Source organism: Lagopus leucura, unplaced genomic scaffold, assembly GCF_019238085.1.
Source record: "Lagopus leucura isolate 7727_CA_CO unplaced genomic scaffold, USGS_WTPT01 Super-Scaffold_73, whole genome shotgun sequence".
Classification (NCBI taxonomy): domain Eukaryota; kingdom Metazoa; phylum Chordata; class Aves; order Galliformes; family Phasianidae; genus Lagopus; species Lagopus leucura.
The window spans coordinates 48,336,977-48,353,953 of NW_024962252.1; the positions used below are offsets into that span (position 1 = coordinate 48,336,977).

At 35.9% G+C, this 16,977-nt stretch overlaps 1 protein-coding gene across 4 annotated transcripts in view; it reads right to left on the reverse strand.

Moving 5' to 3' along the window:
* Positions 1 to 16,977, reverse strand: part of AHI1 (Abelson helper integration site 1) — a 91,778-nt gene that overhangs the window by 24,201 nt on the left and 50,600 nt on the right. For all 4 annotated transcript variants that reach the window (XM_042888494.1, XM_042888488.1, XM_042888468.1 and 1 more), the window contains exon 20: positions 4,721 to 4,779. In XM_042888494.1, coding sequence (XP_042744428.1) covers positions 4,721 to 4,779 — 59 coding nt within the window. The remainder of the gene's footprint in view (positions 1 to 4,720; positions 4,780 to 16,977) is intronic.

Here is a 16,977-nt window from a genome sequence, read left to right on the forward strand (position 1 = left end):
ATGTGGGAGGACAGAGGATTGATGATTATACAGTCTAAGCTTGTCTGCACTGCAAATATTACAGTAGATGTTTAAGAAATCGTTGCAGTGAACTTTACCTCTGAACTGATATTCAGAAGATTTCACTTTCATGTAAGGAAGAATTTCAGGCTGGTTTTAATAACCAATACTTAAACATTCAGTTCTAATAGCTCCATCTTTGCCACTTAACTCTTCAGACTTCCAGTAAAGCCACAGGAATATCACTGTATATATAGGGCAAGCATTAGGATGTGCCAATACTTACAAAACTTGATTTCTATTAAAAAAAAAACAGCCCTTAATTTACAACAAAATATAAAATAGAGATACAGTGAAAAATTAGCAGAAAAAGAAAAAAAAAGAACAATGGAAGAAATGGAATTTTTTTGCCTAATGGCCTGTTTTCACCAAGGGGAAACCAGTTACCCCTAGATTTTGCATGCATCAAAGGATACTAAGTACTGTGTGGAACAGAAATATTACATAGTAATAAAAATATTTTAGAAGAGAAGAATCAAAGAATAACATGAAGTACACATTTCCACCCAACTTCTTTTACTTTCTTTTACTTTCTATTTCTTAATTTGGTTGATCCAAGCAACATCATTATTACAATCTTCAGCAGAGTAAATGACATTCTTGTGACAGAGATTCTTGCCCTTACACATTGTTTTCTTAACTTTGCTAAGCTTATCACATAGGGGAAATACATTCTTCATGCTCTTGAAAACCAAGGCTCAATCTCATCTCCAGGCATCATCACCGTAGTTACATACACAAGCAATGCATACTGATGAATGCAATACAGAAATGAACAGTTGCACTCAGTTCTTAAAGTTTACCAAAACAACTCAGCCTACCACCCACAGTTCTGTTAATTATGTGTATACACAAAAGAGAATTTAAAAAAAAAAAAAAGTAACTGCCTGATTTGATAAGCAAATTTTGAGCAAAGAACAATGGAAGCACAGTTCAGAGTATGAGGCATGATCAATGGTCTACTGGTAGCTAGCAGTGCCTTACAGGATCCAGCTATTTCTCACTTTTCACTGTCAAGGTTAAGAGAATTGTGCAGGCAATGTGCTTAGCCTGTGGGATGGGAGTGCCTCCTGTTGCTCAAAAATGATTCATCAGAATTATTAGCAGTATTATTTAGGTATCTAGTTCAGGTACTCACATTGCCCCATTGTTGTGTCTCAATCTGTCTCTCTCTTTTTAATAAAGTATTTATGCGCTCTCAAACACTCAGCGTAAGAAGACCTTGAAGAGAGCGAGTAGTTTGGAAATAACAATCTGAAATCCATGAGTCATCCTGAGACTACGCTGAACGCTCTCAGATGCCGCGTTAAACTTCTAAGGCAACAACAATCCAGAGAGTTTCTTCTTGAGAGGCCCAGGGAGCAGGGCCCAGCTGCCCCTAACCGCACTGGCAGCCCTGATGGCAGCTGGCTGCTGCACCAGCCGGGAAATTGTGTCGTAGCTGCTTACCACAGGCCTGCCAACCCTGCACAGTACCAAAGGTGGCTCTGCAGTGCCATGTTGTTCATCAAATACTGCTAACTACCAGGTACTCTGCAAGAAAAACCTGGTGCAAACAACTGCCTGTTCAGTTTAAGAATGTTATTTTTTTAGTGCCGCGTCACAAGATTAAGCTACATTTTTAGGATTGCAGTAAAGCAATACATACATACTGAAGAGTGTGAATGCAGTGTTCTTAGTATTAGTGTCTTCTTTTTTAATGCAAGATGGAAGCTAATTAATCCTTTTCTTCCATCCAAACAGATGTGAGGTCTAAAGATAAGTTCTTAGGAGCTGCTCTTAAAGTGAGTAGACCATCTGTGAGGAAAAAAAGCCTGCCATGTCACATTGATTTGGCTCAAACAAAACTGCAAGGAGCTTTCAGCATAAGAAACATCCTCAGACAAAGACAAATGGATCTAGCTTCAGACTATGGAACATGATATTGGATATCCACAATAGGCCCACGTGGATAACTTAGATATTTCTAAGAAAAACAGGAAACATTTTAAGAACTAATAATAAGAGAGCATTTCAGGTAAGAGTAAGCTGATAAGAGAATTGCCATATCAAGTGTCACTGGTAACAGCACTAATTAAAATGTTTATGACTTCTCCATAACTGAGTAGTTTCAGTGATTGTGGTAATGGAGGTTTTGCTTTTATTCAGAGATGTAAGGTGGCCAGCAAGATTTGGGCATCAGATAGCAGATAGTGTTCATAGCCTTACGAGAAGCAGCTTTGAGTAAGAACAAGTGATGTGTTATCACTGCCTTTTCTGTTAAAAAAATAAAAAATCAGCATTTTATTTCTATATTTCAAATACAAAAAATATAAAAATTTAAAGAAAAAAATCATGGAAAATTTTAGAGTTTACTGGTGGTTTCATATGCTTCTCCCTTATATGCAATCAAATTCTTTACAGTCAGAATAAATATAAAAATCAAGGTATATGACATTTAGTCATTAACTCCTACTAACTCAACTTGAAAAATAAACTTGTCTAAGATCAGTCTTAGGCATACACTACACAAACATGGTGAATACAATGACTGCAAATCCAGGGCCCAAGTCAACTTCTGCCCTGTTCCTGTTGGAAGGACTGACCCAGTGACATGAAGGAGGACATCATCTCTTTCTTGGATGCTGCCAGTGCTCCTGCTTCTCTCCACCTCCCTGCACCTGTTCTCTGCAAGGATGTAAAAGAAGCTGGAGTGCTCCTTGTGCAGACACTCCAGCAAGGACACTGGGAATCAATGTCAAATCTTCCCTTGTCTGGTCAACAGGTCTGTACCCCAGAGATTAACAGCCAAAGCTCTGAGACTGGCTTAAAAATCTGGTAACATTTAATGCATTTTTTAAATTTACAGAGTCAGTCAGAACATTCACAGTTACTGCATTGTTTTCATTTTTCCTTATAAAGTCGAGGGTTAGAAATTAACTTAATCCTTTCCTTCCTTAAGAATGTCATGCAAACTCTTTACTCCTGTAACTGAAGTTTTAAATGAAATACTAAATAAGCTGAGACTTAACATAAAATAATTGAATACTGTTAGCACTGTCACATTTTTGTTCATGTTCTCTGGTCCAATTAATTGTCAACACACACTCAGCTAAGGACACTTAACCGCACAAATTCACTCTACAGGAAACAGAATGACAAGGACGGAATTAATAGCTAAATTAAAATGATTCTAAAAGCATTAACTGCTAAGAATAATGTACTCTTCTCTTGTCTTTTAATGAATCCGTCTGCTGTCAGAAAACTACTGTAAAGTTACTTCCTTAGGCTTCAGATGACTACATTCCTTATTTGATTACACCTCTTCAATATTTAATGAGCATGGGAATCTATAATCTGCCTAGAGGAAAAAAAAAAAAAAAAAAGAAAAAAAACAACCTGTGCCAGGCTGCACTTTATTGAAACCTGCAATGTACAAACAGAAAACAGAAATGCAAACACAGCTGCTGCAGTAAAACCCACAGGGCTAGGGAAACAAAAAAAAAAAAAAAAAGAAAAAAAAAAAAGAGAGAGAGAGAAAATAATAAAAAAAAAAGGATCAATTCAGATGTACAGAGAATACTCGAGCTCCTGAAGTTATTCAAAAGCTGTTCTGTCATTTGTTAATATTTTACTTGCTTGATTAAAACAACTTCGTTTAATTGTACTTGCAACACATACATATTTCTGCATATTATTATTTATACACCAGAAAATGTAACAAAAACATTAAAACCCTTAATCTAACCCTCAGGAAAAAAAAAAAAAAAAAAAAAAAAGCTGCTATTTATTATTTAGTTGATCTTCTGTTTGTTTATAAAGCTTTCTGTGACACAGAAAACTAACATACTAACTGAAAAATGAATGCATACTTATTTGTAAAAATTATATGAGGGTTAAAAAGTTGGAAATGTGTAAACAACAACCATTTAGTCAACAAAGAAATACAGTTTCAAAATTAGTTGGTGATTCCCATGTGTCTTACAAGCCTTCCATAACTTTATTAACACAGATATTAAATCATGGCATTCCATACATGAGGGGATGGAGCATTAATATCTGAGTACAACAGGCCCAAGTCATCTAGAGCCTTGTGTAATTTCAGCCCAGAACAAACTTACTCTTCCATCACTAGCTCCTCTATGCTCAATCCAGGTTAACGACTTGGAAGTAATGGCATTATGGATTCTGTCGTTTTTTATTACAGTGATTAGGAAATGAGAAATATAAGAAAGGAAAAAATTACTGTAAGTTTTCAATGAGACTTAGAGAGGAGCCATTAAATTAATGGAGAACAGTTGTGATGTCATTTGTTACAATAGGTGAAATATTAGCAAACATATTAGTAAAAATTAGCAAAAATATTAGTAAAAACACAGGATTTAATTTCAAGTTCTTGCTCCATTTTTCTCTTTCCAATTACCAATTTATTTCTAAACAACAATAAATAAGTGATTAAAAAAAAAAAGGTTTTATTTACACATATCTGATCTCTCAATCAGCTACCTGCAAAAATACCTTATTTGCCCACACAGACAATTTGCTTGAAGATACTTTTTTTTTTGTGAATAAGGGCAGGATAAAAAAAAAAAAAACCACCTCTCTACATGAGAACTTGTGAATAATGGCATTTTATAGTTAGACATCAATTTTAAAAAAATGCAAAGATAGAATTCCTTACCATCTGTATTCTGCCCAATAGTGTTCCGCTAAGAGGGTTTCCTACTGGGCTGAAACACCCTGCGAAAAGAAAAGGCTGTGAATTTTTTGCTTGTTATCCTCTTCCACCGAATAAATCATTTTATTTTAATGTCATTATGTTAGCAGGATACATTTGACAAAATTCTAATGAAAAGCAGCAGCATCTTTCAATCACAACTATGCATCCTTCAGTCAGAAACAGTTGGAGGGTGTATTTAACTAACAGACCTGACACAAGGTTAACTAATCCAATATTTCCATTCAAATGATTTGGAGAAATAGCTCGAGCAATGTCCACATGCCACCTCGTGCTCAGAGCTGATGCTATTATCTAGCCTGTATTGCTTCTCTCTTCACTGAATTTCCAAGGAACGCACACGAAGTTTTCAAGCAGATCACAAAAATTTTCAAAGGAATTACTTCCTTATTTTATCTAAAAGAATAAGTATGCCTATTCAGTAGTTCTCTTTGATCATCTGAGTCCCTATCACAACACATCTTGCTGTTTATTTTATTCACTCTCTGTACAGTGCATTTGAACAAGCACTTGTAAATTCTTTTCTTTTCGAACTATTATGTTAACTACTAAGCCAAGAGAAATCCTTTCATCATTTACGGATTTTTCTTTTTTGTTATTGGTCTCTTCAGCTGTATACTTAAGAAAACATCTTAAAAAGACACAAAAATCTGAAAATTGTTGAACATGACAATGAAAAATGCTACTGCTTTGCTGGAGAAAGTTTTCTCTTTTCTTAAGAATAGAGAGGCCAGACAACACAGAGTTAAGCTCACTGCATTTTCTCAATGAGACACAAGATTTGGAACAAGATTTGTTTTCAAACGGGAATAAATTATGAAAATTCATTTTCATTTACCACTCCAAATCCTATTCTTGAGAAGCCCAGTATCTGAATAAAGAGGATTTCTTCAGATTCAGATTCCCATGCACTTGCAGAGGTCCATGGGGAAGCTTGCACAACTTCTCTTACTGTATACTTTCTGAAGCCCAGTGGTTTAGACTTTCACAGGAGATTTGTTCATAAATGTTTAATCATTAAGATATTAAGATATTTCTAAATATAATAAAAGCTGCAAGTTCAAACAATCAGAGTTAAACCATGCTCCTGCAGATCTTCTGCATGTCAGTAATTTTTTACTTATGGGAAATCCTAAGTACAATAATTAACTTTTCAATTAAAAATCATTTCAAAAAATAGCGTATAAATTCTGAAACAGTTTATTCTGAAAGACTTGCCTTGATTTTTTTTTAATTTTAGTATTTCTATTTCTGGAAAAGGAATGGAGATGAGAATAGAAAACGTTTTCCGAATTCAACACACATTCAATGACAGACCTCAAGCTTTCTTTTCTTTAAATAAGTTACTCCTCAAAACATTTTTTCAGCATTTAACGCCAAAGGTCAATGCTTCCACTAATGCTGCAGTCTACAAAGTTGCTATTCACAAAGTCCAACAGTTAGAAGACATGCTGCTACAGAGAAGACACTGCAAGTTGGTAGATAAAGCACTGCTTACAGATGTCATATCAACTATTGGATCCAAAGCAATCAGAACTCAAGACTAACAAGATGTCTGCAAGATAAAAAAAAATCTTTTTCTTCATCCATACAATTGTTTTATCTACGCTAAGGTAAGAGTTGAAAAAAAACCATACGATCAAATCAATTGTTTATTTGATATATATATTTTTAAATATACAATCAGTAGCACCGACTACTTTCTTCAAAGATGCATTGTTGGAGTTCTCCAGCAGTATGTGAGTACTCCTGTGGGTTTCTATATGCAGCTACTTATCAGGTGAAGACTTAATTGGAGAATATTAGTTCAACCATAAAACCTGAATAAAGGCAGCACAAACCTGCTCTGCTGCAAGCACTAGAAGAGACAGATTTGAAACTTAAAGATGTCAAGAGTGCTGTGCTGAGTTCTAGCAGATAGCACCAACCCTGACTTAACATTTCCAGTGAGCAGAGCCTTCTTCCAAGACAAGCAGGAAATTTATATTACTTCATTTGAGGTGCAAACACTGACATCCAGTTTGAAGCATTCTATGGTTCACAGAGCTAATGCTGGTTTTATTTGTACTGTACTGATCATTTGGTTACTCCTGACTATTCTTCAGTATCATCCTTCAGCTGCATTCAGTTATCAAGCATTCCTTTATTAGCACTCACAATGATGACAATGACATTTAAAAACAATAGTAGAAACCTCCCTTACCTATGAAGAAAGGTCCATTCAGCAAGCAAAGGAATATCCATCCCTTCTTTCTCAAAAGATGCAGTAGATTTTTGAAGCAATTTTTCACAGCTATTGGCTTAACACAGTTCCACACTTGATGAAGTGTGTAAATGACACTGAGCAGGTGTGACTAACAGCCTCAGCAGAGGTTGCTTCAGTTCTCTCTGATCCTAGATGTGCAAACTTTGACCTACTGCAGTGAGGTAGTGAAACTGAGGCCAGAATCGCAGAAAAACATTTGCATTTCATCCAAAAATGATTTTTATGGAACACCATAACCTGCTGAGGCTCTCACCTAGAGCAAGTCAGATAAAGGTCACACCTGGAAAAACCATCCTCCCAGGTTATTCTGGGCTGCCTTATCTTAGAGATGCTTCAGAATCTCTAATGGAGAAGCACTTCTATTGATTCAGAGGATTTATTTGAACTCAAACATCCCTCTAAACTGCTGTCCTCACCTCCAAAACCCTGTACATCTCAAGAAGTTAATCTTCCCCATGAAAGCATTAACATTTGAATTACTGTTTATTATTATTATTATTATTACTATTATTATTATTACACCCTGCACTGATTCTCCAGTGGTCTCTCTGATATGGAATTTTATATGAGAAGAATATTTTTCTAGGGGAACCAATCAGTGATGTCTGAACAGGATGTTAAATGCCTTAATATGATTGGCTCCATTGCTTTTTATCAAATGACCAGAATTTCCAGACTGTTACAATTTAACTGCTTTTATTGTTTTGTAAATCCAAGTATGCACTGATGTAATGTAAATGCTGATAGAATTGATATCTTTTGAGAAACAGAGCCTCCTTCCATGAGGAGTCTGAAACTATATTAGCTTCCTGTGCTATTTAAGCAATGAATTGAAAGTGCATCTTTTGTCACTTTCTGGCAGTATAATTTCTGCCAATGTAACTGAGACTAAAGAGAAAAGACATAAACCAGGTAGTTGTTCTCATATCCAAAAGGTAAGTCTGTGCTACGAGATCCCCCGCTTCATTACGTGCTTTCACTGAAAGAAAAAAAACATGAACCCCTGCTCTAGATAAGCTCAGCATGAACTGATAAAATTCCAAACAGTTGGGCTGAAATACACAGGAAGTAGAAGAGTTCAGCACCACACAGATCTGCAGCATAGGAAGTTCCGCACAAATGTGCGCAAGAACTTCTTTACAGTGAGGTGACGGAGCACTGGAACAGGCTGCCCAGGGAGGTGGTGGAGTCTCCTTCTCTGGAGATGTTCAAGTCTTGCCTGGATGCCTACCTGTGCGACCTACTGTAGGGAACCTGCTTTGGCAGGGGGATTGGACTCAGTGATCTCTGGAGGTCCCTTCCAACCCCTACAATTCTGTGATTCTGGGATTAGGTTTATATAAAAATTTATATGAGGAAGTAGCCTCTACATCACAGCAATGGTAATAGCAACAATGCCACACAGAAGCACTAGCAATTAATTGAGAACACTTCCTATTAAACAGCATCATCATTATGCATTTTAAAGTAACTAGAGAGCCAGAAGAGGGGGAAAAATTCTCAGTAGTCATATGATCACACTATTACCCTATTGAAGCATCTACAATCACCTAATATTAAATATTCATACGAAAAAAAAATCTGCTTTAATAGAGACTGAGAGAGCACTCATCACAGACTTTATGCCTTTTATTCACTTTCTGAAAGAATTCCTTTTCTCCCTTCATGAAATTCACTTGATAAACTCTTTCTGTTAATTAATAAAGGTATTTTGCATGATAAAACTCCTGTAACTCCTATCTCACAGAAACTACAGTTAGGGAAATCAACTGAAGGTGAAGCATGGAGTGTCCTCAGAAAACCACTGAACAATATCACTGAACAAATAACTAAAGATAATATTCATACTTATTCCTGTGATGAACCCTCTAAAGCACATGGAGAAAAAAAACAAATTACTCTGAAGTTTACATTAATTAATAATTTCTTTTAAAAGGAAAAGAAAACAAACTCTGAAAAACATAAAGACACAAAAATAACATGAAAATAAACTATGCTTCTAGGAAACAGTATTTCTTATTGCAGACATACATCTAGTAATTTATATTGTGGCCTCTTGCAACATAGCATAGTTAAAATATAATCAAATAAACAATTCATATAAGTTACATACGCTTGTATCAGCTCAGCCCATTTTCCTCTCCATCTTTTGTGGCTTTAGAACCATTTTCAGTAAAAAGGATTCAGTTTTCAGCAAAGTCACCTATTCAAAACTGTGAATTTTCTATCAAGAAGGTATTCTAGTATGCACTGTAATCTCTAATTCAGGTTTCATAGGACAGCTTTTTTGTTTATTTGTTTTTAACAAAAAGAGCAACGGAACTCCTTTTGGGGATTTTTCAAGTGAGGCATTATATAATAGAAAGATGATCATTTTGCAGTGGCATAAACATATATTTATTCTTCCTCAAAGGCTTTATTCTCACAACAATTATACTTTAACAGATCAAACAGAATTCATTAAATAAAACAACTGCTTAGATATTGGATAAGAAACTGTTTCTCTTTACTTAGACACAAGATCACACTTTCAAAACCCAGTGCAAACATTTTCAGATGCAGTTCACATAATATTAAAGGAATGGGTGTACACTTTTGTTTTACCACCAAAACACACATTTTACTAATATCCAACGCTGCAGGAGAGAACACACTTCAAATTCACACCAGTTAGTCTAAATCTCATGGCTCTGAGAGGAAAATGGATAGGATCAAAGTGTGTTGCAAAATGCTTCTAAGTGTAATCTGTATCATAACTTTTAAAACTACTTCAGAACACAATCCTCTGAAACTGTAGAATGAGAAAATTAATTTCAAAAGTTGCTACTTGTCTTATTCTGAACAAAATTTAGCAGCCTTTCTAAAGTTCTCCTTGCTACTACTGTGAGGCCAAAGGATACGAGTTAATTTTTTTCAGTCTGTATCATGCACATCACTTAAAACAGACAGTTCTCACATGCCATGTTTAAATGTACATACAAAAGTGTTAGGACAGCATAACTACTGAATGCAAAGGACTTCTGCAAACACTTGCATGGTTCTTACAATGTGTTCTGCAAGCTTGCAGAACTCTACCCAACAACAGCTAAGCCCATGCTGTTACAGCCCCTCCTCGTCTTTTCCCTGCTTATTTTTCTTTCAGAGTAAATTGTACCACCTCCTGAATTTAGCACTTATTTTCTAAATCAGATTCCAATTTGTTGTCTAGATCTACTCACTTAAAAACAATGCACAAAATCAACAGGACAAATAAAATACCTCTGCTTATTCCCTTACTTGCTATAAAGCTCATTTATTTTATCTTTCAGATATGAGAAGCTTTCTTCATACTCTTAAAAAAAAAAAAAAAAGTAAGAAATTTCAGCTTTACTGCTGCCAAATGTCGCTGCTCCAGTTAAGGCAGGAGACTGACTTAGGTGGCAGTGACAAAACAAACAAACAAACAAACAAAGCCAAAAGAGCTGTGCTGGTAGGTGGCAGAGAATAATACCCACTTGTTTTTTTTCCCCATTCCCATTACTACTACAGAAACTCTAACAAATTAAAAGTAGCTTGGGAACATACGTCAGTAGATCAGGCTGTGGCTGCCATGTAAAATATGACACTACACAGAAAAATCTGAACAGGAGGATATAAGGTGCTAAGGGACATGATTTAGCGGAGGGTTGTTAGAGTTAGGGTAGTATGGTTAGGTTGAGGTTGGACTTGATGATCTTCAATCTGAGCAATTCTATGATTCTGTGATAAGCTTTCTATTTAAAAGCATGTAATATTCACCTCTTTACCAGTGATTTACTAAATGCTGCTCTTAGACATTGTTATCTAGAAAACTAACTCCAGAGAGTTACAGAATTCAGTACCACGCAGTTCTATGCACACTGCTGCTGTTTCTTTCACACCACAAGTGATTTTCCAGCAGATGCCCCAGCTCCAGGCATTAGAAACTTGGCTTCTGAAACCATGAGTCAGCCATGTTTCTCCACAACTGTGCAAGACAACTAGTCTAATATGCTTAAAGACAGTAACTTTCCTATTCAAGGACTGATATAGCTATGGTTACTACATCTGGTTGTCTGATTCCCCAGCCCAAATGACCAACTATGCCCTTGCAAGCAGAATTAAGTCACTGCTAGATCACTGGGATGGAGCAAGACTTGAATTCACACCTGTAGATCCACAAAGAGATATCTTCACTGCAACACCAGTTAATTCCAACCTTCATATAAGAGATCTCAGAATCAGACAGCACCAACATGAAAAACACTATGCTTCTGGCAGTGCCATATCCCACAAAGATAATTATACCTACCATCAGCCAAAGGAATGCACAGAGATAACTCATACAAGGTTAGCCACCATTTTCACTTCTGGTCCAAAGTGTACAAGGACACAAACACGTAAGCATTCTGCATCTTGGAATAATCCTTGAAAAGGAACTATGGAGACAGACTGACAATGGCTTTGAGGAGAATACTGTTTCCATATACACATATTCATCCTGTACTTAGACATAATGAACAGGCAGAATTTGGCCCCTATTTACAAAAGGTATAATGAAGTAAAAGCTATTGCATCACAAAAACAATAAAAAAAAATCTAACTTTTTAATTAGAGATTAAAATCAAATACATTTAGGAGCCTACACACCCACCTAATTATTTCTGAGTAATCTTATCAAATCATCATCTTACATTTTTCTTGCAAATGTTAAGTTTCTACAGTACCATATATAAACAACACAAGTAGTAGCACGTGTCCTAAGCATTCTTTTGAAGTAAAGAATATATATTGAATTCATGCTAATCAAGAACGTGCTAATTTATAACAACATCTAACGTTACATCATAATGGAATTTGATAGAATTGAAAAATAAACAGGGGCTACAGTATCCTGTTGTTTCTTTCTATAACAGAGAGAATGGAAAATGACTCTACAACAAACATTAATAAGCCTGTATAGATACAATCAGCATTCTGAAATCAGATTGGCAATATTATTTACAAGTTTTAGATAGCAGATAAAAAAGATGCAAGGAAAACACAGACTGTGACACATCGTTTGGATTAACAAGGGTTATTTTTCTAACAGATATCCTCAGAAAGTGATTAGTCTTTTTGCTAAGCTCATCAGAACCATTTAAAGGCAAAAAAGCTAAATTAAATTTGAAAAGGAAACTTGTTTTGTATTGTATTAAACAAAGCTTGTCATGTTACCCTTTGGAAAAGCATGTTCAAGAAACAAAGAAATTGCAGTACACTAGGATTGTGAGTGCACAACAGTGAAGAAGTAACCCTCACACTGGTGTTTGGTAGTATTCTTGCATCCATTGTGCTGTATTACTTTACCCTCCTCAAATCAGAGGAAATAGAGCTCTTAAACAGAATTTATTGTTTTCCTAAAATATGCTGTGACAATCAGGATTTGACACAGAATTCAACTGTTATCTTCAGCTCTAAAATTTGAGTATCTGCTGACCTCGGGAGGTCTTTTCGTGTCTTTAGGAAACATACCTGACCAGAGATAAAAGACAAAGAATGAAAATTAAGCAAGAAAGGAAAACAGAGTAATTTACTTTATGTGGTTCCTCTCACAACCGAAATTCAGCACTGGCCAGTTAATTACATCACCCTTCCTCTCCTTTTTTCTTTCCTTTTTTTTTTTTTTACTAATATGAGCAGTTAAAATTGCTACTGACTGGGGCCTCGTATCACATCTCCAGTATCCCAAAATTCACACAAAAGCAGCAGCAAAGTTTTCATATTCATCGATAAGAGAAATGGCATATTTTGAGATCTGAATGCTCAAGGACAGGGAATTCTTCTCCATATATTATTATGAAAGTAACCCATTACTATACATTGTGCATTATTAAAGATACCTGGGTTTCTTTAAAACTGACTTCACTGCTAACTGCTACAAAAAAAAAGTTTATTAATTTGAAAAGATCAAACAACCAGGAAAAACAAAGAAAACCATCTACTAGCATTGTCAAAGTTTGGGACTGTGAAAGCATATACCTTAACAGGCTTTTCACATAAAAATACACAGATATTAGATCTTCCTAGATGGCCTCTCCACATTTGCACATGCCCAAACTATCAGCTCAAACACTGGTGATACAGACAATTCCAGACACACCTTGTTCTCTTTGCAGGTTTCTTGGAACTTACGTTGAAAAGGATTTGTTTTTGGTAAGAAGAGAAGATGATTTACAGGAAGATCCTTAATTCAAACCACAAATTCAATCACTGAAAATCTTTTGCATATATGATTAGGTAAAATGATGGATGAGTGCTTATGCACCACAGCACAAGGACAATTTTCTGATAAAACATTGCTATCAAGGTACACACAATATGTTAAATGCCCATTACATAAGTAGTACACTTCAGACTCTCCAAGAAGAAGTAGCACAATTATACTTCTTTTGATTCAGCTTTTAGTACAGAAGAAGTCAAATTTGTAGCAACTAGAAAGGAGCTGTAAAATATTTTAAGACTGAACAGATGAACACAAAAGCCGAAAAACTTATCACAAATTTATCTATATGTAGTTCAAAACAAAAATTCTGAATTCCTTTCCAGAATGAAAAATTCCAGCTCAGTGAGACTTGGAGTCCTTAAGATAAGCAAATTTTAAGTCAATTTTAGCTTGCATCTGGTTCACAACACAAGTTCTTTAAAGAGTAATGTGTGCTGTAGGAAGTTAACAAGAGCTTCGCTACAGCAGATTCTCCTGAATAAACACGGAAGGTCTAAGACCTTGCTGCTCAAGACAGCCTAAAACAAAAAACCTCAAGGACTTTGTTAATATTACTATAGAGGTAAACTCAACTTAAATGTGGTTACCCAAAATAAAAATTTAAAGACGCAAGGAGTAGGGAAGCAAAGCTTCTCTATTTTTCATGCAAAAAAATAACAGAAAATACAACATCTTACAAAGTCCATCTAAGCTGTTACAGTCCATATCAGAAAAAAGGCTGGGGGATTTGCTTCTTATGCTGTACTGGGGGATGGGGACAAACAGAAGTTACATGAAAGAATTCTCAAAACATGTCCTTTTAGTACTCCATTTATCACAACAAAAGATGTTCAACATGCATTAAGTAAGCTACAACATTCTGTTTTATTCTTTGGCATATTAGCTGCAACAGCCTTTTTCCTTTGGCCAGAATCAGGCTCTACACAGATTCTGGAAAGACTTGCATCAATCTATACGTATCACTGTAACACATCTCAGTAAATCTAGAAAATTAAAAAGCAGAGAGGCAACAGATGCTACCTCTGACGTAGAGACAGTGTCCCTTTTTCATAAAAAGAGATAATGACAGGACAGGGAATGGGGATGCCACAAAGTGCAACCAATCCTCAGATAAGATACGCAGCATTTCAAACACTATTTGTTATTCAGCCTGAATAAAAGTCTTGTGCAAAAGGTTTGTCTCGCATGTTGGAGCTAGGCCCGGGGTCAAGTGATCAGAAAATACTCTAAAGACCTTTTCTGCTTGCATTTTTTTTTTTTTTTTTTTTGAGTTGCTTACGTGGCATTTGGATCTTCTAAGAGAAAAGGAGGAAGTAAAAACTGAGGGGACCAAGTCCCACTTTTGAGTTGAAAGATAAGGAAGGAACATGTGCAACCTGTTCTTTCTTTTGAGTGTGCCTTAAGGTGAGAGAAAACTCCAAAATAAAAGTTTGAAGAAGCGATATGCAGAGTTCTAAGGTGATTCTGTCACCTCCTTTGAAGTAAACAAGAAGTCACTCATTGTTCCTTACAACCTCCAGTGAGCAAGAAAGCAAGCCAACAGTGAGGGGACAAGCTCTGGTGAAACTCTCACTTCATCTGGATCAAAGCAGCATGTTGAGGCCATCTCTGTAAATATTACCAAGTCACAACAGCGAGGTTTAAGTTACCCACCCATACTGGCCCTCATTTCTCTGTACTTTTTCTTCATGCTTTCTCAGCATCCTCTACCATCAGTTTCTACAGACTAACAGAACTGGTACCAAGCTATAAGGAGCTACATTGGTCCCAGAAACAATGCATAAATTGCAGACTGTAATATGGCCCACAGATATCCAAAGTTAGTTTGAAAAGCACTGTACTAAAAGAACTAGTCACCTAAGGGAAGTTGGTTCTGACTGAACTTGATTTTCAGCAATGAGGTTAACAAGCTGCACCTGAATCCATGAAAGTTCAGTTGTTTCACACAGATTAAAAAAAAAAAATCTACAAAATTAAGAAAAGTTATTTAAAATAGCCAAAGAAGTATCTATGCAAACAAAGAATGAATAACACATCTTAAAAACAACGTCATTTTTAAGAGTACTTGTCAAAACAGAGAACAAAATCAAGAGACCCAGGTCCCGTCTGGGGGAGATGTCTGTCTCCTGTGCACCAGTTCTTTTGTATAGTCCTTTCAGTTCCTCAGGAAATGATAAGAACAGAAGGACTGGAGCAATACACAGAAGGATGAATTGGATCACCTCATTCATGCATGCTTATTTCTACACACAGAGCAAACCTGCTGACAACTTACTTCCAGGCAGAGTTGGTACTCCACTGCAACAGCTCTTTGGCAGAAGTGTTTCCATCTCTACAAACAGCTACAATTCCATTTAAGCATGCACTTTGTCAACATGTGCCTTCTCGTGCCTGAATAGTTCCAAAAATACAGACAAGCTCAGACTGAAAACAGTTAACAAGACCTCTCTACTTAGGAATTAATTAGATCTGGTTGTTTTAGGATCCATATAATTGAGAAAGTAAGGGCACACTCAGGCCAAATCACTTTTGGCAGAGTCCTTCCACAGTACTACGTCACACCCTGATTTTGCAATCTATACCTGCTGCTGCCAAACAGAGAGTAATGCTTCATTTAATCCACACCCTTGTATAATTTGGCTGAGAGCACTTCCTTTACCCTGAAGGCACAGCAGTAATTACCTTAACACACCAATTTCAAGTAAATATAAATGGTGTTCTTTTGATAAAGTTTTTGGAATCTTCAAAGATTGCTGTTATTGTGCTATGTGTTTGGTGTAATTTTTAGTGAAATATTTTAATTAACTTGCCTAGAAGAAACATGAAAAAGAACTTATAATAAAGGAACATGTGTATCTTTGATCTCAATATAAACAATTCTTGCAAGTTTAACTAGAAAATACAAACTCTTCTGACATTTATAACATCTTATCAATCAGACAGAGGAAACTGGATAACCAACCTTTTAAAACTGAAGAACTAGATTGTCATTAACGTTAATGGTTTTGTCTCTGTGTCTTTACTATTCTGTTGGAAAATTTTTGTGGTTTGATGAATCTATTTATACATCTTTTGTTTTCAAATTGCAAAAGGATTCTTACTATTCGTTTTATAAATGTAAGCACTCAGATCTTTTATTTTAAATTAAGGTCCTATAATTGTGCCTTGGGCCAAAAATCTGACACTGGCAACTGATAGTGGGGGCACAGTATGAGGGGGCTACAGAGCTCTGTGAAGTTCCTTTCCCTGCAGAATTTCCTGAGCAGCTTGTGAGCCATGGCAAAGATGCAGCTCTGTCCTGGTACTCTTCAATTAAAAAAAAAAATCTTTTCTTACTCTGCTCTCTTTAATATCTTGTCCCTAAACGCAAGGTGAGAGATAAGAACACAATAAAATGAACCATTTTCCCCATGGGAACTCCCATTCAAATTAACATGTAGACATACATAATAAGCATTTTAGACTCAATGTTCTGCTTTGTTTTTACCTGGCTTCAGTGTAGCTATCTCAGCTCACATTTGCCGAAAATCTGATGTGTGTATTTAGCTGGCACTTTGTCTCTACTCAGTTCTTATCTTCATTTGAGAATAAAAAGAAATTCTAGCAATTGAATCCAAAACTATGCAGTGCCCTACTATTAAAATACAGCCTTTATTGAATTTAAAGACATTA